Consider the following 26,112-nt stretch of genomic DNA (forward strand, 5'->3'; position numbering starts at 1 on the left):
TCCACATCCTCACCAGCACTTGTTATTTCTTGTCTTTTGTATCCTAGCCATTCTGACAGGTATGAGGTGCTACCTCGTTGTGGTTTTGATTTGCATTTCTGTGGTGATGAGTGGTGTTGAGCATCTTTTCATGTGTCTCTTTGCCATCTGGATGTCTTCTTCGGAAAAATGTCTCTTCAGGTCCTCTGCCCATTTTTAATCAGTTGCCCAGGAAATTTTGTTTGTTTTGTTCTATTTTAATAAGAGAAATCATACATGCAAAATTCCTTTTTATTGTGTCATTAAGCTGCCAGTCAGTACACCGTGTTTTTTTTTGAACCTTCCGTAGCCAGGTGTGAATACCTGCACGCACATGCACATGCGCACACACAGCAGAGGCTCTTGGTGCAGCTTTAACTCTAGACTCGAGGCCCTTCAGCTAATTGACTTCATGAACAGAAAGGAGTGCCGAGGCTTGAGGGGACAGCACTTGCCACGGGCCCAGCGGTCTTTGCTATCAGTTTGCAGCACTTTATGCCTTTTGAGGGTTTTGTTTTGTTTTGTATGACTTTTGAGTTTTGTGCCACGAGTTCTCGCGAGTGACTATACCTGTAACTTCCCTCCCTTTGTCTCCTTAACAGGAAAGCTTCGAATTTTATGCAAAGCAGTTAAAGGAATCAAGGGAAAACCCTTTGTGAAGCAAGCAGGCACTATATTTTGTGTGTATTTGTGATTCAATGTCTAAAATGTTATTTTTTAAATATATTTGAGAGTACAGAATAAATAAATGAAAAGTTACTTTGTGTATTTTTTTTATTCATAATGTATATATTTTCAACACTTTATTGACAGTAACTGTGCACTTAGTCACTAGACTTTTTGGGGTTTTGCCGACAACATAAATTCTACAGCATTTTTTTCGACGGCTTCTGATGTTTGAAGCTGTAAGTTTTCAGGGTTCTTCTCCCAGTGACTCTTCAGGTCCCCTGTTCTGTTTTGTTCATTATTTTCATAAAAATGTCATTCCTTTATTTAAGACTTGCTTGTTAATACTGTGTATCTGAAAATTTTGGAGCTAGACAAAATGATGCTCAGTGAGCTTCCTAAGGCTTTATTATTCTATGATAGGAATTCTCTTCATGTGTGAAACCCTGCATTATTTTCCAGTTTTGTAAATGGCTGTCACCGGTAGGCATGTAAATGGCTGTCACATCTAGCACTCGTTTTCCTTGCCCTCGGTCAGGGTGCTATTTGCCAATGCCTGGCTGCTCCCTGCCATGCTTTCCCTTCTACCACGGAGGCTTCTGAGGCTCTGTTCATAGATGGCTCTAAGCCTGAGTCCTAGCTGTGACTTGGATCATGAAGCGGAGAGCAGTGCATTACCTCTTGTCTTGGTTTCAGGTTTGCCAGCACGAGTACACCCTACCCTAGGCTTTTGTTACTTCATACTCATCCTTTGAATGTGTGATTGTATATGTGAAGGAAGTTGTCGTTTGTATTCAGTGTTATCAAAGTTATCCCCAAATTGGCTTTCATGCCTATTAATATCTATATTATCCGTTGTTACTGTAGAAGAATTCAGGCTGGGTTGTGAAACACTTTACCATTACAAAAGTGTCTTAATATGCAACAGTGACCTATTTGGGGATTAGGTAATTAATTACCCAAAACGTTGAAAATGTTTTATTTGAGGTTTATCCTTATCCATTTGAAATCAGTGGTTCCCACTATTTACATGAGGGGAGACCCTGCCTTGTAGGAAGTAAGCTGGCCTCATGCTGGTTGTGCTGCTGCCCTGAGTTGTGGACCCAGCCATCCTTCATCTAGAGCCTGCAGATGACACAAAAGGGAGGGGTGCGTTGATGAGGGAAGCCAAGAAGTAAACGTCATCATGGGATTGGCCGTGCTTTCCTTCATCTCTGTTTTGTGGAGTTAGACCTCAGGGTTCAGAGGCCTCGGCCAATGCCAAGTCCCAGCCTAGAGGACTTAATGAAGCTCTCCTTTGTTTGCTCCCCAGGGGCAGGACCTGGAGCTGTTGTGTATGTACCTGTATTGTCTGCTTGGCCATGAGCCTCACGCCTGTTAGTGATTCCACTGAAGCAGGCCCTATTTTTTACAGTTATGCTAACCATAAGTTATTGGAGCAACACTTTATTGATGTTCATTGAAATAGGTCTCTCAGAAGAGGCATAACCTTGGGACATACCCTGGACTTCCCAGTTTTGTCTGGGCCAGAGACAGAGTATAATCTTATTTGCATGAAGTGACTCCAAGCCAGCCTTGTATATTGACGCTGGTAAAATGCCAGGTGTAGTGCCGAGGAAATAGGTACAAATCCCTCATCTAGCATTCTAAACAGCACTACTGGCTTCCCCTTTTGAATTTAAATATTAAAAATGTAATTGTGTATTTTATGTGGGCTAAGAAATGCTTTCTAAATATCTAATAGCAAAATTGAAACAAATAGAGAGCAAACACAATTATAGCACACAATAATACGTTTTAGACTAAAATTATAAGCAAACAGCTAACTCTAAAAAAGTAAATGTCATTGTAAACTTTTGGAAAGTATCATGTTTTACATGTAATTGTATGTTCATGAATTTAATATAATTTTAATGTGAAATGCTTTGAATAAATTATACTCCAAAAACCTGTGAGCTTCTTCATTTTTAATCTTAATCAAATTTTTGCATAATCACTTTTATCATTTCAAGGACTTTAGTCTTAAAATTTTAAATTAAAAACTGTGTGGTAGCTACCTCTATTGCGGCTAGAATTTCTTTGCTAAATGGTGTACGGTTTGTGTGTAGAGAAGCAACAATATCACGGCTTCTATGTTGTAAGAACAAGCAGATATTTGAGATCCCTGAGGTACAGAGTTGGCGAGAATTAATTAGTAGAGGTGGATATATGGTAAATGGACACTGAAAGCGAAGATGGTTTTATCTGCGTTAAGTGTCAGAAGGAGCATTCCACAGCTGCACAGAGTGGTCCCGGGCACACTTACCCCCTTGCCTTACCCCCCTGTTCCTTCCTCGGGTGAGCTTGCTGCGGCCAACCTTGGGGGGCTCCTCTCTGTGGCTTCTTGGCCCTTCTCCCCACCTAGCCTACTATCTCTCCAGGGCTCCCGCAGCCACTTAAAAGAGCCACGTACCATGCAGCTTGTGAACTCCCCAGGCCCCGGTTCTGTGTGTCACGTCTGTAAGCCCAGACCTTGCATAGTCCTGGCCGCAGGCCCCCCATGTACTGTTGTCTGGTCCGTGTGTTCTGCGGAGCTAACCATGAGCACCTGGTACTGTGCATCGGGCGCCCCTCTTCCGTCACATTCACGATGAGAAACATCCGGGCTTACAGAAGTTAATTTACCCACAGTGATCAGAATCACGGTGATTTATCACATGGCTAGGACTCCGACTTCCCAAAAACAATCCAGTTAAATTTTAAATTCAGTTAAAAATCCAGTTAAAAGTCAAATTAGAACCTCTAAACTGTTGAGATATTTCTATTTTTAAGAAAGCAAGCTTTCACATTAAAACAAATGTTCCCAGTCCCAACAGCTTTACATTGTAAGGTTATTTTCTTCCATTTAGTCAAATACCCAGAGCCTGGCATAAATGCCAAGTTTGTGAATTCCAGTAAATTATTAAGCAAGCTTTATATTGCAAATTGTTCTTCCCTGTACAATTTATTCCTCTAGTCTGCAGTGTGTGTGCTCTGCATACGTTTTCTCATGTGTTTGAGCACAATTTTCATTTAATATTTGTCTTTCTGACAAACCAATATTTGTAGAGTTTCTATAAAGTGAAAGCAACATTCCTGAAGTATGGTCGAGCTAATAGCTGCAGGGGGTACACAATCATGGTAATTTATCACTTTGCTGTTTCCATTAGGAATATATCGTGCTTTCAGACCCACGGACTTTACAAAGCCCACATTATGCAGCCTTAGTACAAATAAAGGAAATGGCTGCATTTGCAAATTCAAAATAAGCACTTATCTTTTTCTTTTTTGCACGAAGAAAAGAACCATCAGAAGAAAAGAAACATCATCCGGTTCAGGCAGAGCAAAAACATTTAACTGACTTCATACTTGGCGCCCCTGCACATTTGTTTGGACAATGGCTGGCCGTCGGGATCCGAGCTTACAGAGATCTCTTGAAAGTAGTATCTTCACCAACCCTGCCCCAGGCATGCACTTGCTGAAACTCTCATTATTTACTTGCTTATGTCGTTTCCTCCCCCAGACAGTGAGCTCTACGCCAGTTAGAACAGAACCTGGCCCTGCTTGGCACCCAGTACGCGTCGTCGAATGAACAATGAGCACAGCACCTGTCCCGCTTTACAAGCCATGCTCTTTCTGAGATGTGTGCCTTGCATGCACTGGAGGGTTTCCTCACACACACACTTGTCTTCCTAAGAGATCAAAGATGCCACTTTGTAGCTCAGAGCCAGGATAGTGGGAGTCGAGGCCCAAGAAGTCCTTTAAAACCCGTGTTCCCACATGGAAAATATGTTCAAGTTTACTGTCAGGAGGAGGAGGGCTTTCAAATGTGTAATGGAAGCCACTTCAGTACAAGAGAGGGATCAACAAAAATAAAGAGCTTCATTTTTAACACGGGGCAGTGGGGCTTTTTAGCAGTTTGGGGAAACAAGGAGTAGCTCCAACTTTACAAAAAGACAAGAAACATGGGCACTATGACGTGGAAAGCTGAGAAGTGTTATCTGGCCTCTGAGTTGGTGTGTGTTAAAAAATCTCAACCCACTGCTTAAAATACTACTGTTTTGATTGTTAGCTGCTAACAACCACATGTGCAGCAGGAAATGAGCTGGGCTCTGCCCGCCTGGGGCTGGCCTGAGGGAGGGGGCCTCCACTGAGTAGTACTTGAGTCTCGGTAGAGCCCCTACATCTACCAGGTCTGCGGTTAGCACTTGGATTTGGTGTCCACTTAAATATCCCTGCTGCTAGCTGTTTGATCTGGAATCAAAACAAGTCGAGTGGGAGAAAGAAAACAGCAAGCACAGGGCGCCTGGGTGGCTCAGTTGGTTAAGCGACTGCCTTCGGCTCAGGTCATGGTCCTGGAGTCCCAGGATCGAGTCCCACATCGGGCTCCCTGCTCGGCAGGGAGTCTGCTTCTCCCTCTGACCCTCCTCCCTCTCATGCTCTCTGTCTCTCATTCTCTCTCTCTCAAATAAATAAATAAAATCTTAAAAAAAAAAAAAGAAAACAGCAAGCACAAGATCTCTCTCTCTGTGAACCTGACTGGTGAAATGAGCTTGACCCAGGGCAAGATTAGGCCTTACATCATTTTTATAGGAACAAAAGCAGGAAAAAATGAAATCACATCAGAAATATTGAGTCGGGCGCCTGGGTGGTTCAGGCAGTTAAGCATCCGACTCTTGGTCTCAGCTCAGGTCTTGATCTCGAGGTTGTGAGTTCAAGCCCTGTGTTGGGCTCCACACTAGGTATGGGGCCTACTTTAAAAAAAAAAAAAAAAATTGAGTCAGTATAGGTAATTACTTTCTGCTTAATTAAAATTTCCCTGTCAATAGCATAAGAAATTGGAGGGCTTAAAATGCAAACTTCAAAACTTTTGCCTTCTGGTCAAGGGTGTGCAAAGCCTACAGCCTTGGGACAAATCCAGAGCGCTGTGTTTCTAAGTAATGTCTCACCGGGACACAACCACATCTCCCGTACTTTAGAATTGTCTGTGGTGGCTTTCAACACTGCAACAGAATTGAGTGGCCCTCAAAGCCTGAAATACTATCTGACCCTTAACAGGAAGAGTTTGTGACCCCTGCTTTTGAAAATTACTCACAGGCAGACCTCTCCCCCTTTCAGGGCAGGGAGGGGCTGAGTAGACCACCTGCACACCCTGGGGAGCAGTTTGTTCATTTGGTTTTGTTTCTTTCAAAAAACAGCCCCATGAAATCAGAATCTCTGGGTGTGGGTCCACAGTGGTTATTTGTTAAAGCTCCAGGGTGGGCAACCAGGGTGGAGAACCAGGATGCTCCAGCAAAAAAAGAAATGGCCGCTGCTGGAGTTTCTCCCATTCTCCGGCCTTGGCACTTTGCCCCTTTCCCCGACAGCCCTGCACACCAGAGCCCACTGAGTCATTAAGACCCCTTGTAAACTGAGTGGCCATAACTCAGTCAGATGATATACCCCAGTGGCTGTCCGCCCTCACTGCACGTTGGAATCACTGGGGAGTTCATGAAAAAGCCCAATGTGCTCTTCCTCCTTCTTTCTCCCTTCAGGCCTAAAGCCTTTAGATGACCGCAGTGTGGGTGTGGGATGAGGAGCCGGGGTGGGCTGGAATAGGATGAGGACGGCATCTGTGCAGACTAGGGGACAGCTTGATGGGGGAGATACAGCCCCAGCAGGGTGAGGAGGGTATCTACACACCGGAAAAAATGTGGTGTAGATGCGAGATTGGTTACATACAGGGGATTAACCAAATGAATGAAAATATGAAGGCCAGTGGAATCCAGGTTTCTCACAATTGGAAAAGGGAGTTACAAACACAGAAAAGGAGAATATTAGCATCAGCCCTATGGTGTGCTGCAATTTGGGAACTGGCTGTATTAGTGTACAGGGAGGTGTGTGTGTGCACACACATACAGACCTGTGTATACATGTATGCATTCCCAGCTTCGCCTCCTGAGAGGGCCTGGGGGCAGTGATGTCCCAGTAGCAATGCACAGACTTACCACTCAGATCTTGGCTTTTAGATACCATTTTCCACTAAAAGGAACCAAGATTTTTTAGAGAAATGTCTGCTTTCTAAGCACTGGGTCTAAGGACTGTGGGTGGAAAAGTACAAGATGAGCCTGAAACACTTTGTGAAAGAAAGTGTTCACTCAACGATGGGGACAGATCAAAAGGATGCAGAAGCCCACTTGAATGGGCTCCCAGGGCCAAATCAGGGATGATTTGAACATAAAAATTAATAATGATACTAAGGGATCAAAACCCATTGACTAAAATAGGAAACTACAATTTTATATTGATATAAACTGAAAAATACATAAATGGAAAGTTTAATGAGCAACAGGTAACTTACATAGTTTCAAAGTACCTACCTACAAAATGCTTATGAATTACCAAACAAGGGACTTGGCTGTGGAGAGGCCTGGCAGACACCCCTGTGATCAAGTGAACATCTTCAGTACAGGACAAACTGCAATCTTTACCACCAATAGGATGCAAGGAGGAGGGCGTGCCACTTCTGCGACATCTCTGCCAAAGGAAATTGCTGTGATATCCCATTAAATTCATGATCTGGATTTCATCATGAAAATATGCCAAACTCAAACTGAGAGCTATTCTGCAGAATCTTCAAGTGTCAAGGTCACAAAAGTCAAGGAAAGTTGAGGAACTGTTCCAAACTGAAGGAGCCCAAAGAGAATTGACAACTAGATCTGCTTGATCCTTTTGCCATGAAGGTCCTTGTCCGAACAATTAGTGACTCTTGAATTGGGCCTGCCCATTGGATGGTGGCAATGTAACGATGTCAAAATATGCCATGGTATAATGTAGCAGTGTAAAGACCCTGAGTTTCCTGGTATACTGTAAAAGGGCAGTGTGCTAGAGTACTGCTTCTCAAACTCAGGTACACAAATCACCTGGGGATCTTTTAAAAATGCAGATTCAGATTCAGTTGGTCTGGGTGGAGTGTGAGATTCTGCCTGTCTAACCAGCTCCCAGGTAAGGTCCATGCTGCTTGCCCGGAGCAGTGATAGTAACAGTCTAGGGAACCCGGGGTGAGTGTTTACTGTTTGCTTCCCAAATACTTACCTTCCTCCTTTTTTGGTCACAGACGCTGGCGTTTCCTTTGGGAACAATCTGCTCCCCTCTGTGTACCAGTTTTGGGTCAGATGGTCCTCAATGCTCAGGCAACAAAGCACGCAACCTGGGCATGATCTGTCCCATACCCTGGCCACTGTGAAAGATTCGAGGCTGGTCCTCAGAGCCAGCCAGGGCCAGTGCGATGCAAGTCTAAGAGGCCCGGCTGAGCTGGCACAGCCTCTACCACCATCATCTTCTGGAGCCTTCCTGGAATTCCAAGCCATACAGTGGCTCGGGACTTGCCTTTTGCCCTCCAACCCCTAAGGCTTCCAAAGCTTTCTGACCCCCACATGTGACTCCACCACATAGTAGCCATGTGACCTTACTTATTAGTAAACTGAATTTTTACCTCAGTTTCCTCATCTATAAAATGGGATACCACCCACCTCAAAGGGCTGAGAACTGTATACGGTCATCCACATAAAGAAAGCGTTTTGAACTCTACCTGGTATACAGTAGATGTTCAATAAATTTTTAATTCTTCCGTTTGGCTTTTGGAGCCCGTGATCCCACACAAAAAGAAAGGATGACATCTCACTGGTATGTCTTAGATCATTTTCTGTATTGAGAGTGCCTTAACACAGTTTGGGGAGACCCGAAGATGAGGCCAAACATCTCACTAGGCAATGTTGTTGTTTCCCCTGGATCCAGTTCTTGCATAGCCTATTCAATTCATACCTAACTTGCTCCCATCCTGCACTGAGTGGCCTATATAAATACATATGAAAAGGAAATCAATTAGCAACATTGTAGGTGTCCCCAAGTTCAGTTTTCCCTTGCCCAGGAACGGCGAGCTCTGGCCCGGGATCACAAATCCCTTTCTACTGTCTTTATTCTACTGCCATCCTGTGGTCAGCCTGTGCCACTGCAGCGCTGAGGCCCGTGTAGCTGAGCTCCCTGTGCTGTCCTCCTGGTGCCCGGGAAGGGGCTCCTTGGGAGGAAAGAAAGGAGCGCAGTTGAAGGGTCTTCTCAAGTCCCCAGCAGCAGGCCAGAGCCTGGGCATGAATCACCAGTCCTGATCTGATTTCTGTTTGATGAACCTCAGGGCCACGTAGTACAGGATCGTGAAGCCACCACCGATGCCAATGAGGATGAAGCAGATGGCGTAGAGTGGGTGCGAGTTCAGGCCCATGGGACTGAGATCTGGGGACACAGACGTCAGTGAACTCACTGAGAAAACGTTCAGACGGATGTTAGCTATTTAGAGTCGAAGGCCTCAGCTACTTACTACGTCTCCCGGGATAGGGATGGTGAAGTTGCCGATGCCATGTGGTAAGTGTGCCCTTTAAACCGAATCTGCAACAGCCCTTCAAAACACCAGCGGAGAAAGGAGACTTTGGAAATCCAGGCAGGCACTGGAGACAGTGGGAGCCATGTTACTCACACAGGCTAACCACCTGCTCCCTGGGAAGCACTCCTGACCATAGGGCCCTGGCGGCTCTGCCCCAAGGGAAGCAAGGTCCCTGAGGCGGCAGGAGGGCAGGGAGAGGGCGAAAGAGCCAGAGTGACAGCTTGGGACATGGGGTGGAGTACAGGGGGCCAGGTGGCTGTGGGGGTCACCACATGTTGGAAAGGTAACAATTTGAGAGAGTCATTTACGAGGTGTCCCAGCATGTGCTCAGCTTCAAGGAGGCAGAGCTGAGATTTGTGAGTCTGTGCCCTGACCCCACGGGAGTATCACAGTGCCCGGAGCAGGAGGAAGGAACAAGCCCAGCCTGGCTGGTCTGGAGAAGGGAGCAGCTGTGGGGGCGGGGGCGGACCGCGCCCTACAGAGAAGAGCCACACAGGCTCAGCTATGTGTGCGTGGAGTGTGCTGGGGACTTCAGAAGAGCAAGGTGGGGGCTGCACGGAGTTAGCAGCCCCCCAGAGGGCTTGAAAAAAAGCAGTGACGTGGATTTGCACCTTACAAAGCGCCCTCTGCATGGGCGAGGGTCGAGAGGGATGCAGTAGGACCAGGGTCACAGAGACCATTGCAGCGGTCTGAGACCCGACGATAAGGCCAGGGCTGGGGGATCAGGCAAGGGAACATTTCAGAAAGATGGGATAGGCAGAACTGACCTGGCTCACTGGTGAATGTGGAGAGTGGGGGAGAGTCAAGGGTGACCTCCAGGTGTCAGCTGGGGGATAAAAGAAGGTGCCATCTGTACCCTCTCATGGAGTCATTCCTTTGACAAGCAGGACAGTTGGCTCCCAGAAAAACCAGGCTTAACTTGGATCTAAATGGTGAGTTCTCATCCCCAGGTGAAAGCAGGCTTCATCCAGCCCCAGAAAGACTCAAAAAGCTTGACCAGGGGAGGGGAGCAGGCCTTACCTGTCCACAGGTTGTCCAAGCTTATCATGAAGCCCCCGGTGAGGTAGAAGGAGTTGTAGAGAGCGTTGCCGAAGAAGGAGGATGTGTGGAATGTGGGGAGCAGGGCGGCGGCACCCAGGGCCATGATCCTGCAGCAGAAGACCACCAGCCACACAAGCAGGAAGTGCAGCAGAAAGGGCTCGAGGCTCGGGGGCAGGTAGCCAGCCAGTAGGTGGGCATCCCGTAGATCATGATGTAGACACAATGCTCCGGAAGCTCCCCTAGGATCTGCCAAGAATAGCCCTTGCAAGGATGTGGAGCTAATTGCCTTCACTGTCATTGTTCTTTAAATGTTTAAAGATAGTAACCCTCTATGATGCCAATCTTCCCTCCCGCTGATGATCAGGCTGCAGCAGGAGGGCCGGTGGGTGCGAGTGTGGGGCCCTGGAACGTGAGCTCCCTGCTGGTTTCCCCCTGCGGATGCCATGTGCTGCATCTGGGACCATTCAGAGCAGTTTCCCCCAGGGAGGCCATGCGGCCTGGTGACAATGGCAGTGAGGTATCTGTTCTCCTGTTTAAGTCCCCAGCCTGCCTGCCCAGACCTAATAGCTGTGGGGCTTTGAGACCGCTGCATAACCTCTCCAAGCCTCCGCTTCCTGGAAATAAGTATAGCAACAGCCGACATGCTTCCTGGAGATGTCGTGAGATCGGAGAGGTGAAGTATGCTGGATGTTTCCCTCCCTCCCTCCTTCCCTTCCTTCCTTCCATCTGTCTCTCTCTTTCTTTCTTTCTTTTTTAAGGTTTCTGCTGACCAGAAAAGTGTCAGTCCTAGTCCACAGTCCTGGTCTTCTGGTAAATGTTTTAAAAATATCAAGCCTCTGAAACTCCCCTTGCGAATGTGACATCTGTAACCCCAGATGATGCACGGCCTCCTGGTTCAGCAAAATACTTCTCTGGAGCTTTTGTACAATGCAGTGTAGCTTTCTCTGCCCCTGCCCCCTACCTGGTCACTTGCTCTCAGCCCTGACCAGTCACCTTGGTACAGAAATATGGACCAGCAGTGTAGAGCCCATCTTCCAGTTCATAGTAAAGCATTGCCCTCTCTGAGTGACCTAAAAAGGGGGAGAAAAGGAGAATGAAAGTGACATTAATTTTCAGTGTTTCTGCTTTTGAGTCTCTCTTAGTACAATTATAAATAGTCATATTGACTAAATGTCTTCTATTTTTAAAAAGCAGGCAGAGTTAAACCATCCTAATTTAGATGTTTGTAATTCTGTGACTTGTGCATTGCTGTCAAGTATAATTCCTGCTATAATAGGAATGCCTAAGACTCCTGGGTAATCTGCTTTCATTTGCATACTAATATTAATGTGCGAACTTTAAAAACAATCATCACCTTTTGTTTTGCAATCATGGTGAAACTATTCAGCAAACCCATTCTCCCCAGGAGTTCAGAGGAACATAGGCTGGTTTTGGACCGGCTCAGAGGGGTGACCAACACCGTGTCCTCTGGCGGTTTCAGGTGTGGGTCACAGAGAGCAAGCCCCACTCACATTTGGCAATGACATCCAGGATCACGTTGAAAGGGATGAGAGCTCCAATCATGAACAAGAGGGCGGCTGTGTCCATGAAGGAGAGCTTGATGGCCCCCTGGCCGTAATAGAGGAACCCAATGACCAGGGACATCAGGCAGGCCTCTGCTCCATGGATGAGGAGAGTTGGCAGGTCTCGGAAGTCGTTGAAAATCTGACGACTTAAAAAACAAAAGAGATGCCAAGGGACAACATATACCAGCCCTGTCACATGGCAATGTCATTTAATCTCAGCAAGCCTCTCTCTTCTCATCTGTAAAATGGGAATAGCACTACCCCCTCACAAGGACTGTGAGGCTCAAATGAGATCATTGATGAAAGCATCTGTCTCACACTAGGTACACAATAAATAATTTACTTTATTGTCAACATATCCGCCGTGCAATTTTACTTAAAGACATTATCCTAAGGAAATAACCAATTAGGTATGTAAAGACGTATGTACAAGGATGGTTGCTGCAGCGTTACTTGCCATAGCAAAAGCCTGAAAAAAATTGAACCATCAATATGCACTTAGCAGGGAAATGAATTATGGCTTTTTAGATTGGAATGCCGAAGAAGACCTAACCAGATGAGAGGTAGAGACCTTTTCTATATGAGGCCAAAAACAAAACAAAAAAAATGGTTACAGAACCATATGCAAAGTATGATCTCATTTATGTATTAAAACGCTGTGTGCATGGGAATATCTAGAAAGACTCACACCAAACACGTGGGTCTGGTTTTCTCTGAGGGCTGATGTGACAGGTAACCTTCCCTCTCCACTTGGGTTTCTCCTGGATCGTCTGAATTTTTCACCACAATCCTATGTAATTTCTCCAATCATCCGGCCAGTAACGACATTTTGATATTGTTTAAAGAATAAAAGTAACAGGAGTGTTCTGTATTGCACAGAGGGCTAGTGCTGGTCTTGGTGATACCGGTTTTTTAAAAATGATTCTACCTCTTGCTTTCTCCTTCAAATTCACTTTAGATAGAAAGGGCTTAATTTGATACAATAAAGACTTGTGGGACAGGGTTGGTGGTAGTGGGATGAAATGGCAGATAATTACCGGATCAGCATGGTGAACTGCTGCACAGGGCTGGGCAGCTCCGTGGGAGTCGGGGGCTGGTCAGTGTCCTGGGGGAGGGCCGGGCTGTCAAGAAGCACAGTGTGTCACAGGGTGTGGGGACGGCTGCCTTCGGCAAGGAGCTCTCCACCCAGAGCCACCCTGGCCTGCCTTACCTCTCCGGGTAAGTGCCCTCACCCAGCTCCCTCGCCTCTGCTCTCCACAGAAAGTCATCGAAGCCACGAACTTTTTCTTGAAACAAAGACGCAAGGGACTGAGCCTTCTCTCTGGTGGCCACTTCCTGCTCTCTGCTTCGCCTATCGATGCTAGTCAAGTCCACTGTAAGGAGAAGATGTGGGGCCATGGGTGGCTGGGTCTCTGTACCTGCTCACAGGTGAGGAGCTTGATGCAAGGCCAGTTCACAATGCCGGTCAGCCCTTGGGGGCTCCAGGATGTGCTCCCCACCCTCTGAGAGTGGACCACGAAGTGATGAGCAGAGCAGAGAGAGACAGACAGACAGCCAGGGCTGGCCTCCCACCCTGCTGGGCCTGGCCACATCCACTTCAGGGGAAAGCCTGCTGCAGGGGAAGGGCAACACCAGAGGCCCTGTGGGCCCTGGCCCCCATCCCAACCCTCAGGCTCATTATGGGGACATCAGAAAGAGCCAAAGATCATGGCACAATTATGCCCTGGCTCCAACTCAAGCCATTTAGGAAGCTTGAGATGAGGACTAAGCCTCCCTGGTGTGCCTGCCCATGGAGAGAAGGTGGGCTGGCCACGAGGTGGTTGGGCAGTCTGGGCACCTGGAAGTTCTAGTTCTCACTGTAAATAGGTAATTTGGCTCCCCAAGCAGCCTGCCTAAAAGGGGAGAATGTTTTGGCTGGAGGGTGAGCTGTCACTGCCCTCCAGGCTGCTCTGCACCCACCTCCACGTTACTTGTGGGGAGCATCTGGGAGCCCCGGCCCCAGCTCTACTCTCATGGGGCTGCTGCAATGTCAGAAAGGCACACCCACCCAGTCATAACCAGGGCCCACCTGAGCCCAGCTTTACTCCAGGCCGGAGGGTGGCTCACCTCCCACTATTCCTCCTCTTAACCTCTGTCTCTTCCCTCCTGCCATTTTCATGACATGTCGCAAGGCAGGATAATGTCTAGGAGGAGTCTTGTAAAACGCAGTATGTCTCCTTAGTGTGCAGGCCTGTAGCTCAGAACACCAGACTCTCTGGGTACTGCCAGGCCCTGTACCCCAGATTGGTAGGTGGTAGGCAAGAGCCCCTTCCCCCACAAATGATAATAATATAAAGAAAAAGGTTTTTTTTTCAGGTCTGTTGTGGACATCTGGCTTCTGGTAACCCCCCTCTGGGGTTACTGCACATTGCTCCCCATGGCCAGGTTGACAGGTGCCCTCTATGTGAGTTCACACAGTGTGAGTGCACAAGGGCTGGCAGGCTGGAGAGAGTGGCCTGTCCTCCTGTGGGAAGGAGGCACGTTGGATGCTGGGAGGAGGACGTGGGCTCAGGGTCAGGAGTCAGGGAGGGGGCCAGATACACTGGCTGCGAGTCCCCATTCTGTGCCTTACAAGTTCTGTGCAAGGGGTTTAACTCTTCAGACTTTGGTCTTCTCATCTGTAAAGATGGAGATGACCCTGGCAGGTCTGTGAGGGTCCAAGGCACACCCTCTGCAGCTTGGTGCTTTTGGGCCCAGTGTCTGCCCTTAAGGACATGGTCCCTGTCATCATGGTTATTGGTGACGCCCTTGCTACACTGGGCCATCTTGGGAGGAAGGCTGGGGCTCCAGGTGACATATTAGACAAGCCACAGCTACGGCCTCCCCCGCTCTTCTCCCCCCAGCGCTGGTCAAGCTCTGCGGCCTGGCCAGCAGCCACGGCACTCCTCAGCATTCAGGATCCGGGCAACTGCTTTCAGGTCAGGCACCTGTAAAAACAACTGTCTCCCCAGGAATGAAGGAATTGGCTTACCCTTCCCCCGAGGGCTATATGCTAAGAGCTCAGAACCCCAAGCAGATAGGCCTCTCTGGTGCTGACAGAACAATTTTCCTATCTAGAGATTCACTGACCAAAACCTCCAAATGGCCCTGAGCTCCCTGTGCCCTGGGGCCCCCTCTACCACCGAGTGCCTTCAGGCTCTCTGCCTCTTTGGGGGCATCAGGGCACAGCTTTAAGATTTCCTGGTGGTCTCCTGACCTTAGGTAACCTAAGTTTCCCTACAGAGTCTGAATAAAGACCACAATTCTAGAAATTGATCCAGAGCCTCTTGGATTCTATCTCCTCTAGCCATTGGAATTCTCAAAGGCTTCTTACCTATCCTGCACAGGAGGGTAGCTACGTCAGAAGCTGCTTTATTCAGACCCTCGTTTCTGACATTTGATACTTGGCAAAGGGACACTTGTTCTACAGCCCGCTCTGTTCGCCCCCCTCCCAGGTCCTGCTCCCCGGAAGCCTCTGAGTTTCCCTTCCGGATCCCTCCACCAGGCCCTGGGGGGCTTGGTGGGTGGGGGCGCTGCCTGGCAGCTCACCGTAGAGGTCGGCAGGGTTGCTGTAGCGAGGACAGGGGTGGCCGATGGCTGTGAAGTACTGCACCACGTGCTGGGCTGCCCCCAAGTAGATGGTGCTGCCGGACGTCAACAGGAGGACCAAATCAAACAGCCTGAAGATGTCCGACCGAGGCTGGTGCAGGGAGATGAGCACCAACCGGTTGCCCTTGGCCAGCCGGGACAGGGTTTTCACCAGATGTGGGCCGTGAAGCTGTCGAGCCCGGAGGTGGGTTCATCCAGAATGAGGATTCCTTCCCAGCGGAGGGGCCTGGTGAGCCGGCAGCACTCTGGCTGCCAGGCCCAGCCAGGTGGGCGCCGCGGCCCCACCTCGCGCCCTCACCTGGGTTCCACAGGAGCTGCACCCGCTGCGGACCCTGCGCCGCTCGCCCCCCGACACGCCCCGCACGTACGCGTTGCCCACGCGCGTGTTGGCGCACTGGCGCAGGCGCAGCTCGGCCATCACGTCGTCCCCCTGCGGAGGAGGGCCGGGGATTAGACGCGCGGCCGCCCGCCTGGCTCGGGGCCACGCTGGTGTTGTCCCGGAGTGTAAAGCGCCTGCCCCTCCGAATGGGTTTGCGCTCCAGCCTTCACTGCCCCATGCGGTGTTTGTTCCCGCGTTCTTTCCGCACGTCCTGAGCGGCTCCCACGCGCAGGGCGTGGCGCCATGTTGGAAACGTGGCCGCGACCTGGGGGCAAGACAGCTGGGCTCCCTGCCCACACGGAGGACAGGAAAACAGGTAGACAGCACTCCTCACACATTTTGTCCTGTGCCGTGAAGGGAACTGGCCAGGGCCCAGGCGGCTTACCGAGGGTTGCAGGGTTTAAAGGTGGACTGAGGGCAAGGCTGAGCGTAGGGTTGGTTGGAAGGATGGTGAGCTGGGCTGCTCAAACTCGACCTGGGGAAGGATGTCATGACTTCTTGGGGTCACCAGGGTCAGGTAGTTACCCTTTCGTCACGCTGAGCCTGGGAGAAGGTTCTGGGCAGGCTTAGCTGGGCAACAAAAGCCAGGGTCTCGCAGACAGGTTGGGGCGCGGCTGGTCGTGCTGGCGCACGTGGGCCACATACTTCCTCACCAGCTGAGGCGTGCTGGGCTGCCCGTTGATCCAGATTTGGCCTGACTTAATTTTCCCGCCATGGTCCCTCCCGGTGATCACGTCCAGCAAAGAGGCTCTCCCACAGCCTGTGAAGCCACCAAACACATCCTGAGAGCAGGGCTGCGGGGGCCGGCCTGGAAGCCACGGCAGCCCACACATTCTCCAGCCACTCTGGACCAGCCCCTAGGGAAAGTGGCACAGCTTTTGGACCGGATGGGGCAGTCCCAGAACCTAGAGCTCCAGGCCTTTCACCCGCAGCCAATTTGAGCATCGTTGGGGCGTTGGAGGCACGTTGACGCTGGGGGTTCAAGCCAGGTAGCCAGGGGCTGCATGGCAGGAGAGGGCTGGAGTCCTGGCCCTGGCTGTACCTGAAGCAAATGCCCCTTTCCGCCTCTAGTAAGTCCCTTTCTCTCCCAAGTAAGGCTGGTGTTAATTGCACCATGAAGCTTAACCATTTTTGGGTGGTAAATGTGTCAGCAACATTTGGCTCAGAAGCTGGCTTTGTGGGAAGGACTAATTTTGGAGAATTAAAAGGGTGTTTTTTAAAAGATTTACTATTTATTTTAGAGGGAGAGACTGAGTGGGGGGAAGGGCAGAGGGGGAGAGAGAGAATCTCAAGCAGACTCCCAGCTGAGAGAGGAGCCCAACATGGGGCTTGATCTCACAAATAGAGTGTTTTTTAAAAATGCAAAATTGGAACTTATTTTCAGAAATAAGGAGAAAAAAATAGAGGAATAATAGATGTGGACATGATTTTAAAACTAAACCATAGTATACACATGTGTATTTCTCTATATCTGTCTTTTCCTATTTTTATCAGTGGTACTTTTTACTCTCTAGAAAAAGTGATCTGTTGCCCTAAGTTAACACCATCCACCTCTGAGTGACAGCGATTGCTATTGATTTGGGGAAGTGTCAGATTGGATCAGGTTTCCAGAAGCATTTGATGAGACTCTTTGACAGCCATTTAAGCTGTGAATGCCATTTGGGCTGCAGCTGTGAGAACACTTTGCAAACAGGTAGGGATGAGGCTCTGTCCCATTCCCCCCAAGTGAGGGTTTGGTTTCTTTACCATCAATTTCTTTCAGAGAGCAAATTTTGCAACTGTTTTCAAACAAGGAAAGGGCCAATACACAAATGGAACCACCCCTCCTTGCCATACACACATGCTTCCTGCAAGAAGCCCCATGCCTCCAGTGCAAAAAACAAAAGAAGTCTCCCCAATAATTCTTCTGCTTACTGACCAGAGGCTCTCACAGTAGAAAGGGACCTGCATGCTACCTCCCAGGTACACCTCATTCAAGGTCCCTGGGAACATAAGTGGAGCAAAATAGCCAGGAGAGAAACCAGAGGGGAGGGCTCTGGTCCTGCTCCCTGCCCAGCCTCAGACATCAGATCCAGGCTCTGAGATAGCAGGGGACTTTGTCAACATTCATAGCTACAATGGGATTCCCAATAAGCGAGTGCGGAGGCCACATTTCCTAAACACTTTATGAGAGGTATGGGTGGCTTTTCCAGTGGAGACTGCCTAGTGGAACGGGGGAGACCTTCTGTGGACCAGGAGAAAACACCAAAGGCACTCAAGAGCCTTATAAAATGGCAGGAGTTTCCAATTAAGTAAATTCATTCATTGGAAAACACCTTTGTCACTACTGCTGATTCTACAGAGCAGCCAAAGTGTCTGGGGCTGTTTTAATTTATATTTTATAAATTATGCTGAGCATTCATTCATTCTTTGTTTCATTCTTTCTTAAGTGGAGTAAGAGTCACAGTATGTGTAATTGATAAATCTTTCTAAGAAATCATTTAGGGGCAGCTGGGTAGCTCAGTCGGTTAAGCAGCCGACTCTTGATTTTGGCTCAGGTAATGATCTCAGGGTCCTGGGATTGAGCCCCCTGGCGGCAGGCTCTGCACTCAGTGGGGAGTCAGCTTGAGGATCCCCCCGCCCTTCCTCACAACCTCTCTCTCAAATAAATAAATAAATCTTAAAAAGAAATCATTTAAATAATTTTAGTTAAGTAAACCTGAAGCTAAACAACACTGAACCTAGAGTCAGAAGGCCTGGAGACTACTCAATCTCTCCGAACTTCACTATCCTCAAGGATGCTAACAGCTATAGAAGCAAGTGTAGCAAGTATTAATTGTGATGCCTCTGAGCCTTTGTGGAAGTGCCTCCACAGGGCCCACATATGCCCCAGATTCTCAGTTCATGAAGAAAAAGCAGATATAACAAGAAAAGCCACCAGGATTTACAAAAATAAAATTGGCCTATGAAATGTTTAGATCAGAATTGCAGAGGCAGGGTCAAAAGTGGGCAGGACTTGACCTGTGGGTGTTATTTATTTATTTATTTTAAAGATTTTATTTATTTATTTGACAGAGAGAGACAGCGAGAGAGGGAACACAATCAGGGGGAGTGGGAGAGGGAGAAGCAGGCTTCCCGCTGAGCAGGGAGCCTGATGTGGGACTCGATCCCAGGACTCTGGGATCATGACCTGAGCCGAAGGCAGACGCTTAACGACTGAGCCACCCAGGCGCCCTGTGGGTGTTATTTAAGTTACAAAGTGCATTGACACACATTATCTTATTTGATCTTTGGTTAGACAATAAATAGAATTTCCCTATCAGAAGACTAAAAATTTGGAGATGTTCAAAAGTACAGTAATCTTTACTTCTGGAAATGACTAAAAGGTATAACGTGTTCTCATACCATGTGAGAGAAACGCTTGATCTGAGAATTAGAGGACCAAAGTTCTAGTTCCAACTCTGCATTAAATATGTCTTCAGGGGAATCACTCACTTTGTCTAGACTTTAGTCTCCCCATTTGTCGAATGAAGGTGTGCATGTGTTGAGGGGAGGCAGGAGGACACTCTGATTGATAACTTAAAATACTGGTAATTTAAAAATCCTCCTTTAAAGAGGCTTCCAAACTGGGAAGGAAGAAGAAAGAATACATTGGAGAGAGTGAACTTTGTTCTCTAAGGCCCCATTCACCTCTGGCATTGTATAATTTTAAGTTTGTCTTGTGGAAGTGACTTTGAGGCACTCCAAGGACCTGGATCTTTGCAGGTGGTTGAAGTCTGCACTAAGAACTGGAGGGGGTCTCTGAGAAGTGGGAGTTGCAACAGGGGCTGTGCCTACCTGGTCGTGAGGCAACAATGAGTGAATGTCCCTGGTGGTGGAGGGAGTCCCCCGAGAAGAACATTGAATTCTGAAGCTGCCTGATGATCTTGGAAAGGTTGTTGCTTTGTCTCAATATAGGTGTTAACTAAGGACCAAGCCTTGGCTGCAGCTTCAAGAGGCACACTCGTGATTCATAATGATGGCGACTGCCTGAGAGTTAGTAAATGGAGGACCTGGGATTTGTTTTTTTGTTTTGTTTTTTTAATAATTTTATTTATTTGAGAGACAGAGTGAGAGAGAGAGAACACGAAAAGGGTGAGGGGCAGAGGGAGAAGCAGACTCCCTGCTGAGCAGGGAGCTCAATGCTGGGCTCGATCCTGGAACTCTGGGATCATGACCTGAGCCGAAGGCAGACACCCAACTGACCAAGCCACCCAGGCGCCCTGGAGGAGCTGGGATTTGAACCCAGGTCTGTCTGACCCAGAACCTGTGTTCTCACCCACTCTGCTATGCTGTTTCTACTCATGCTTCTGTGAGAAGCATCCATCTGTCTGAGGGACCAGTCTTCTTTCCAGGAGAGACAGAACCCATTGCCTCACTATTTGCCCTTAGGTACCTGAGCTCCCTATGATGGCCAGCATCTGCCCACTCCTCACTTTGAAGCTCAGGTTTTGGATGCCCAGCTCACAAGAAGCCTTGTGAGATGTCCAGGGCATCTTGAATTGAGCCAGCTTCTTAAACCAGGGCACCTGGGAGTCCATGTCCACCTGTGGGGAAACATTGGAAGGTTCCTCAGAGAGCTGAGTGGTCAGAGGGTTTCAGCAACTTCTGTTCAGCTCTGTATAGGAGATATCCTCCTGCTGATACAAACAGGTTGAGGGGCCCACCCCTAGGTTCTATCAAACATGGGGGTGGAGCCCATGTTGAGACCCTGTGCTGAGAACCTGAAGCTACCATTTCTAAGTCTGAAGACATGGGAAGCATGTACAATAGCAGAACAGAAAGGAAAATACAACATAAAGCAAAATGATGTCTTCACTTAAAGATAGTAATTTACTAATGATTTATTAAATGTTTACTGTGTATAAGGCATTGTGTAAATCTCCTTTAAGGTCACACAGCTAACAAGTGGCAGAGCAGAGAAAGGTTATGGCGTGCCTCATTAGCTTGTCCTAACTCACATGTACAGGAAGCCAGGGTTGGGCCTCTGAGGTTCAGCATTGCAGCCCCCAGCATGTTCCATCTGGACCACCTGGGGTCTGCCCCCAGGTGGGTCTGAGAAATGGAAGTCTTGAATCTGACCAGAGGTTCCCTGAAAGCCTCCGAAAGGCCCGCAGTCCTTGCATTCTGGATGTCTTATTAGTTCCAGGGACAGTATATTTTGCAAACAAATAACAACAAAACACAAAACTAGTGAAACCTGAAAGAAATCTATAGAATGGTGTCATAGCATTGTTAATTTCTTAGTTTTGATTGTTTTACTCTGGGTATGCAAGATGTTAACATTAGGGGAATTTGGACAAAGGGTACATGGAAACTCTTTACTATTTTTATAACTTTCCCAGAAGTCTAAAATTATTTCAAAATCTGAAGCTAAAAAAAGTTTGAGAGATGTTTTTTCCCCCCACAGGTTCACATAATTTATGTTTTACAAAGGTCTCGTCCTCTTATGCCTGTCAGCCTCCAGCTATGGTATGTGTAGGAGAGGGCACTCCTGTACGTTCACTCAACATGTGAGGCATCAGCGTGGCCAGCATGGGCTCACCCTTACCTTCCACTTGCGGAATCATTTGGCCTTCCCTGCCCACTCCTCCCACCTTGTCCTCAGGTGTGCTTCTACCTGGTAGCTGAGATCTCGGACTTCCAAGGTGTTGGACTGGCTGCTGTAGGTGAAGTACAGGCTGTTGTCACTTTCAGAGGAGAACAAGCTGTCCTGGAGGCCCTGCTGGCAAACATGACAGGTGAGGGGCTCCTTCAAAAGCTGCTGAGCACTTAAGAGAAAACAGGGAGGAGACCCAAGAGGTGAGAGCAGCAGCTAGTGTGGTTGAGATCCAGAATTGGAAAGACATGGGTTTGGGTAGGTGGAGCCCAAGGGCTCTGAGAAAATACAACATTCGTGAGGGCAAATCTTTCCTTCCCTGCAGAGCGAGCTTTGGGGCTTCCCTCCAGCACAGCTCCTGGCTCCAGAAAACTCAATCTCAGATTGGTGGAGCCTGGACCCAGGCAGCCTATGGTGGACAAGACCCAGACTCCGGACTGGAGAGAGCTTTGTGAGCTGCTGTGCTCTGGGGACACCTGAGCTGGGGGTTGGCCTTAACTTTTCTCTTCCCTGTCTCTGGCTTACTATCTTCTAATGCCAAAGAGACTCCATGTACCTGGCATGTGAGAGGAAATAACTATCAAAAAGCTAATGCTCAATATTTGGAAGACACCATCCTAGGAAAAGTTGCATCTTATTCTAATGAGTTTTGCACAACAAAGCCATTCAAAATGCTGTTGGGAGATTTCAGAGGAAGTCCCTCTCATTGTCATAGTCCTCATTGTCATCATCTTGCTGTTGTTGGAGTGATGCTATATTTGTACATCAAATCAGTGTTTCATGGTATCAACTGATACCTTTGGTATTAGCCATCAGCAGATCCGAATTCCTTCTGTTTTATCAGTTCAATCCTTTAAATCATTGAGGCCCAAAAAAAGAAGAACCTGCCTAGTAAGATTTCCATTTTTAAATACATTTTTCTTTTATTTCTTAGTGCACGAAAAAGTGTATTTATTAATAAGTTCCAGTTGATTCTGATCTTTTCCCCCAGAGCTGCTCTTCTCACACTGATGTGTTCCTTCAGTCAAGCAAGCAAGCATCCAGTACTTGGAGCCCACGTCATGCTTCGGGCTTGGAGTTTGGGATGGGACAAAGGTGGTTTCTGAGCAGCTTAGATTTTTTTATTGAGGTAAAATTGGTATATAACATCATATTAGTTCAGGTATACAACACAACAATATTTGTGTACACTGCAAAGTGGTCACTACAATACATCTAGTTAACAGCTGTCACCATGCAAAGAAGTGTAGGTCTTAATGAATGGCATAGGTGGTTAGGATGGAGTGTGACAGGCCAGGTGTAGAGGCAGGCTGACCTCAAGCATCCATTCAGGGTATATTTACACTGTGTACACTGTGCCTACCTGTGCTTTGTGTGAAAATAAAATGACTTACGACTTATGTGAAAATAACATCCAAAAGTCTCTGTCAAGCTTCCTGTAGTGGTGGAGGTCCGAGGTCCTCAGACAGGATGTTCCAGCCCCATGGGAGAGGAGGGAAGTCAATACAGGTGACAATCAGCAGCAGCTGTGAGTAGTCCCCAGAGTTCCAGGGCAGTATGGAAACAGCAGACCATAGCTACTTATCTTGTCTGATGTTAGAACTGTTACCATAAAGATCCTAAATTATACAGAAAAACCTGGGAAAGATGAACACCTCATTTAGCAGCAGGGCAATCTCTGGGGAACAGAGGAATACAAGAGAGAAGGTTACAGGGGAAGGCAAGGGGAGCGAGCTTCAGAGCTCTTGGTAATTAGTGGTGTGTACATGAGAGTTCGCTACTCTATAAACTAATCTGTCTGAAATAATTCAAAATATGTTTTCCACGTGAGAGAGGGAGCCCACGAGTACAACTCCAGAATACTCCTCCCACCTTGCGCCTCAGTGGCCAGTGCCTCCGAGGCAGGAGCGGCCACGGAGATGGAGCAGGGCCCAGGGCCTGTGCCCGCAGAGGTGGGGAAGGAGCTCTCTCCTGGGGGAGACCAGGGCAGCTAAGAAAGGTGCTGTGTTCCAGGCACATCAGTTCTGCACCTGACCTTACTCACCACTTCCACCACCAGCACTCACACTGCCTAGTTTTTCCATTTAATTCCGTTAAACTATCAGAAATTCTAGCAATTATTGAGAGACTCATTTGGGCTAACATGCATCCTGTTTGTTTATAAAAAAGTAAATGTCTGTAGGGTGGATATTAAGTCGATTGGTATAAGATATGAGTTAGCTCAGAAATTGTTTCTCTGAACAAAGACCTGGCCAAAAGCTACCCAGGTTAGATTTCAGGTGGAGGGGTGGCTTAGGAAAGGAGGTCAGACATTTTGGGGTCTGGAGTATTATGTGCAGGTGACCTCATGCCCAAGTGGATTCCACTTTGCAGATAAGTGCTTTGAAAAGGTGGAGGGTGCTGGGGCCGTGGGGAAAGAGGTGTCAGAATGGGGAGACAGATAAAAGAGAGGTGCTCCCTGTTCCTGGGGGGTTGGGCAGTACCCCTCCCCCAGGCTAAGTAGTCAGGCACAGGCCAGCCAGGGACCTCATTTGCCATCTAGGGACTACCTTTCTAGAGCTGCACAGGCAGGGCGACTTTCAGAGGAAGAGAATTCATTGCTGGGTTGGGGATGGCCTCTGTTCCATTTTGAAATATTTCCTTGGCTCCCAGGAAGGATTTGTTAGACTCTTCCTGAGGTTTTGACAAACTCTCTGTATTTTTCAAATACTTAAATATCTATTCAGCTGACATCTTAATCAGTACGACTGTCAGAACATCACTTGAATTTCTGACAGGTGACACCGAAAAAAGCAAAAGCAGGTTTATTTGTAGGTAACCTGCTTGGCTCCTGCTGGGCTACATTGTAATTTCTCCTTGTATTAACTTCTGATCAAATTCCTGAGTCAGAAGCATAGATTAGAAGGGAACTCAGGGAGCATGGAGCCCAAGTTCCTTATTCTAAAATGGGGAATCCTTGCCCTTGAGTTGCGACGCACTGAGGACTCAGTGCCTGGCAGAAACATGCAGGGTTTGTTCCTGGCTGAGAGGATGAGCCTGGGCCTTTACTAAAATGGTCAGGCCAGATCTCACACATCTTTGCCCTGAGGACTGGACCCCTCTTGTCCTCCTCTGGCTATGCTTCTGCCCATGGACTGAGGAGTCTGTGGGCCAAGGGCACTTGCCACTCCAGGCGCCCCAGGCCAGAGGGGCATTTGTCTGTGGAGTGTGAATGGAATGTGGGTAGGCAGGATGGCATGACCACAGGGGTGTGTGAGTCATGTGTGGGGCTGGGGTTGGGCAGAGAAGGGGGATAGGCTGTAGCTTGGGCTGGAAGCTGGCTCCCCTGCGCCACCACATTCTAGCTGCTCCTCCAAAAGATCCTAGAATTTCTAAATTTACACCTGGCCTTTCAGGTTGTGCAGAAGGTATATCAAGATAAGATAAAAACTATTTTAAAGTTCTTAGCTTGATTGATAATTTTAAAACATCTAGACATAAGATATGTAGCCCTCATTCTCTTGTTCCAGATGCCTTAAATGTTGGGGGAAGATTGTCACTTGGAACCTTGAGTAAAGAATTGGAGAAATGGAAATTGGAAATGGTAGGCATTCCTGGATGTTGGGTTTGGGCAGTTATTTGTATCCCATGCTGTGGTGGCTGAATTGTCAGACCTTTTTGGCAGAAAGTGTCCCCATAGCCACTGCTAACTTTATATCTTATTCAGGCTATGAGCACTGCAGTCACAGCTCTTAGGAGTCATTTCTTGGCAAGGACTGGCTGTATTCCCACATCAGAAGTGGCTATTTGTCATGGCTACAGAGTGGACTAGGAATGGGCTGAGCTGTAGTCACATCCTAGCAACTCAGGGCCAGACTAGGTGGCCTGTGGCCTTCTCTTTTGGGTGTGGAGTCCTCAGACCTTCTTGTCTTTTCTCTCCCTCCTCTCCACGGCAGGCAAAGACAGCAGGGTGTGCTGGGGTGAGGTGGGGATAGAGGGTGGGCTCTGCTTCCTCTCTGTCTTCCTAGTTAGCCTCCTGCTTCAAATCCCACCCACACCCTGATTTTAGCCAAAGGCCATTTCTCAAGTAAACATTTCTCATGTAAGATAAGGGTGGAGACCTTCTGCCCCAACCTCTCGACCCCCTGGCTGCTGTCTGTACCTTCCAGCTCTCTCTGGGGTCTTATGTCTGCCTGCTGTAGCCATGTTTTGCACATAAATTCTGATGTTCCCATAAAAGTTGCCTGCCATCCTATCTCATCGGTTTACTGCGTCTGAGACTCTGAGCTTGACAGACACACAGATGAAGGAGGCACTGCGGAGTCCCCAGTGTATGTGAACACATTTCTGCTTTGCAGTCTCCTTCAGAAAAAGCTACATCAGCCCAAGTCACAAACAGGAATGTCATTTCCCTGTAGGAGTGTGCCTTTGTGCAGAAGTGACCTCACAGGCCCCCTACCCACCCCTGTTCCCTGAATCCCTTCCCCTCAGCCCTTTGATGCCCAGGGAATAGAGTCCTGCTGCCATATTCTCCCTCTGTGGTCCTGGCCATAAGTTAAAACAAAGTTCCTGAGGGAGGAAGAAAGGTCCCATTCACTCCCACCCCCCATGACTGAGGTGACTGCCCATCACTCACAGAGGCATCCTGGGGAGCAGCCCCGTTCCACAGTCCTCTCTCCTCTGAGGCCGCCTCAGCCATGGGGCCCAGCGGTGTCTGTGCCGCTTTGCTGCAGCTTCCTTTCCACCTTAGCTGCTACCAGACAGCACCAGTGTTTTGTCTTTCTCA

At 48.2% G+C, this 26,112-nt stretch overlaps 2 protein-coding genes across 2 annotated transcripts in view; one reads left to right on the forward strand and one right to left on the reverse strand.

Annotated features, from left to right (window-relative positions):
* The window catches only part of LRPPRC (leucine rich pentatricopeptide repeat containing), a 104,906-nt gene extending 102,274 nt beyond the window's left edge, over positions 1–2,632 (forward strand). The window contains exon 38 of the mRNA XM_032411076.1: positions 621–2,632. Within this exon, the coding sequence (XP_032266967.1) occupies positions 621–677 (57 nt within the window). The 3' untranslated portion in view covers positions 678–2,632. The remainder of the gene's footprint in view (positions 1–620) is intronic.
* Positions 2,633–8,270: 5,638 nt separating this feature from the next.
* ABCG8 (ATP binding cassette subfamily G member 8) lies at positions 8,271–26,025 on the reverse strand. The gene is given in 18 exon segments (XM_032411210.1): positions 8,271–8,970; positions 9,052–9,093; positions 9,096–9,182; positions 10,139–10,336; positions 10,339–10,405; positions 11,153–11,229; positions 11,671–11,870; positions 12,762–12,845; positions 12,935–13,097; positions 15,292–15,507; positions 15,510–15,560; positions 15,650–15,670; positions 15,673–15,781; positions 16,256–16,326; positions 16,329–16,490; positions 20,145–20,295; positions 21,369–21,470; positions 25,963–26,025. Coding segments are annotated over 18 exon segments (2,001 nt in total). The 3' UTR covers positions 8,271–8,833.
* Positions 26,026–26,112: the final 87 nt, after the last annotated feature.

This window comes from Phoca vitulina, unplaced genomic scaffold, assembly GCF_004348235.1.
Source record: "Phoca vitulina isolate PV1807 unplaced genomic scaffold, GSC_HSeal_1.0 scaffold12, whole genome shotgun sequence".
NCBI lineage: Eukaryota > Metazoa > Chordata > Mammalia > Carnivora > Phocidae > Phoca > Phoca vitulina.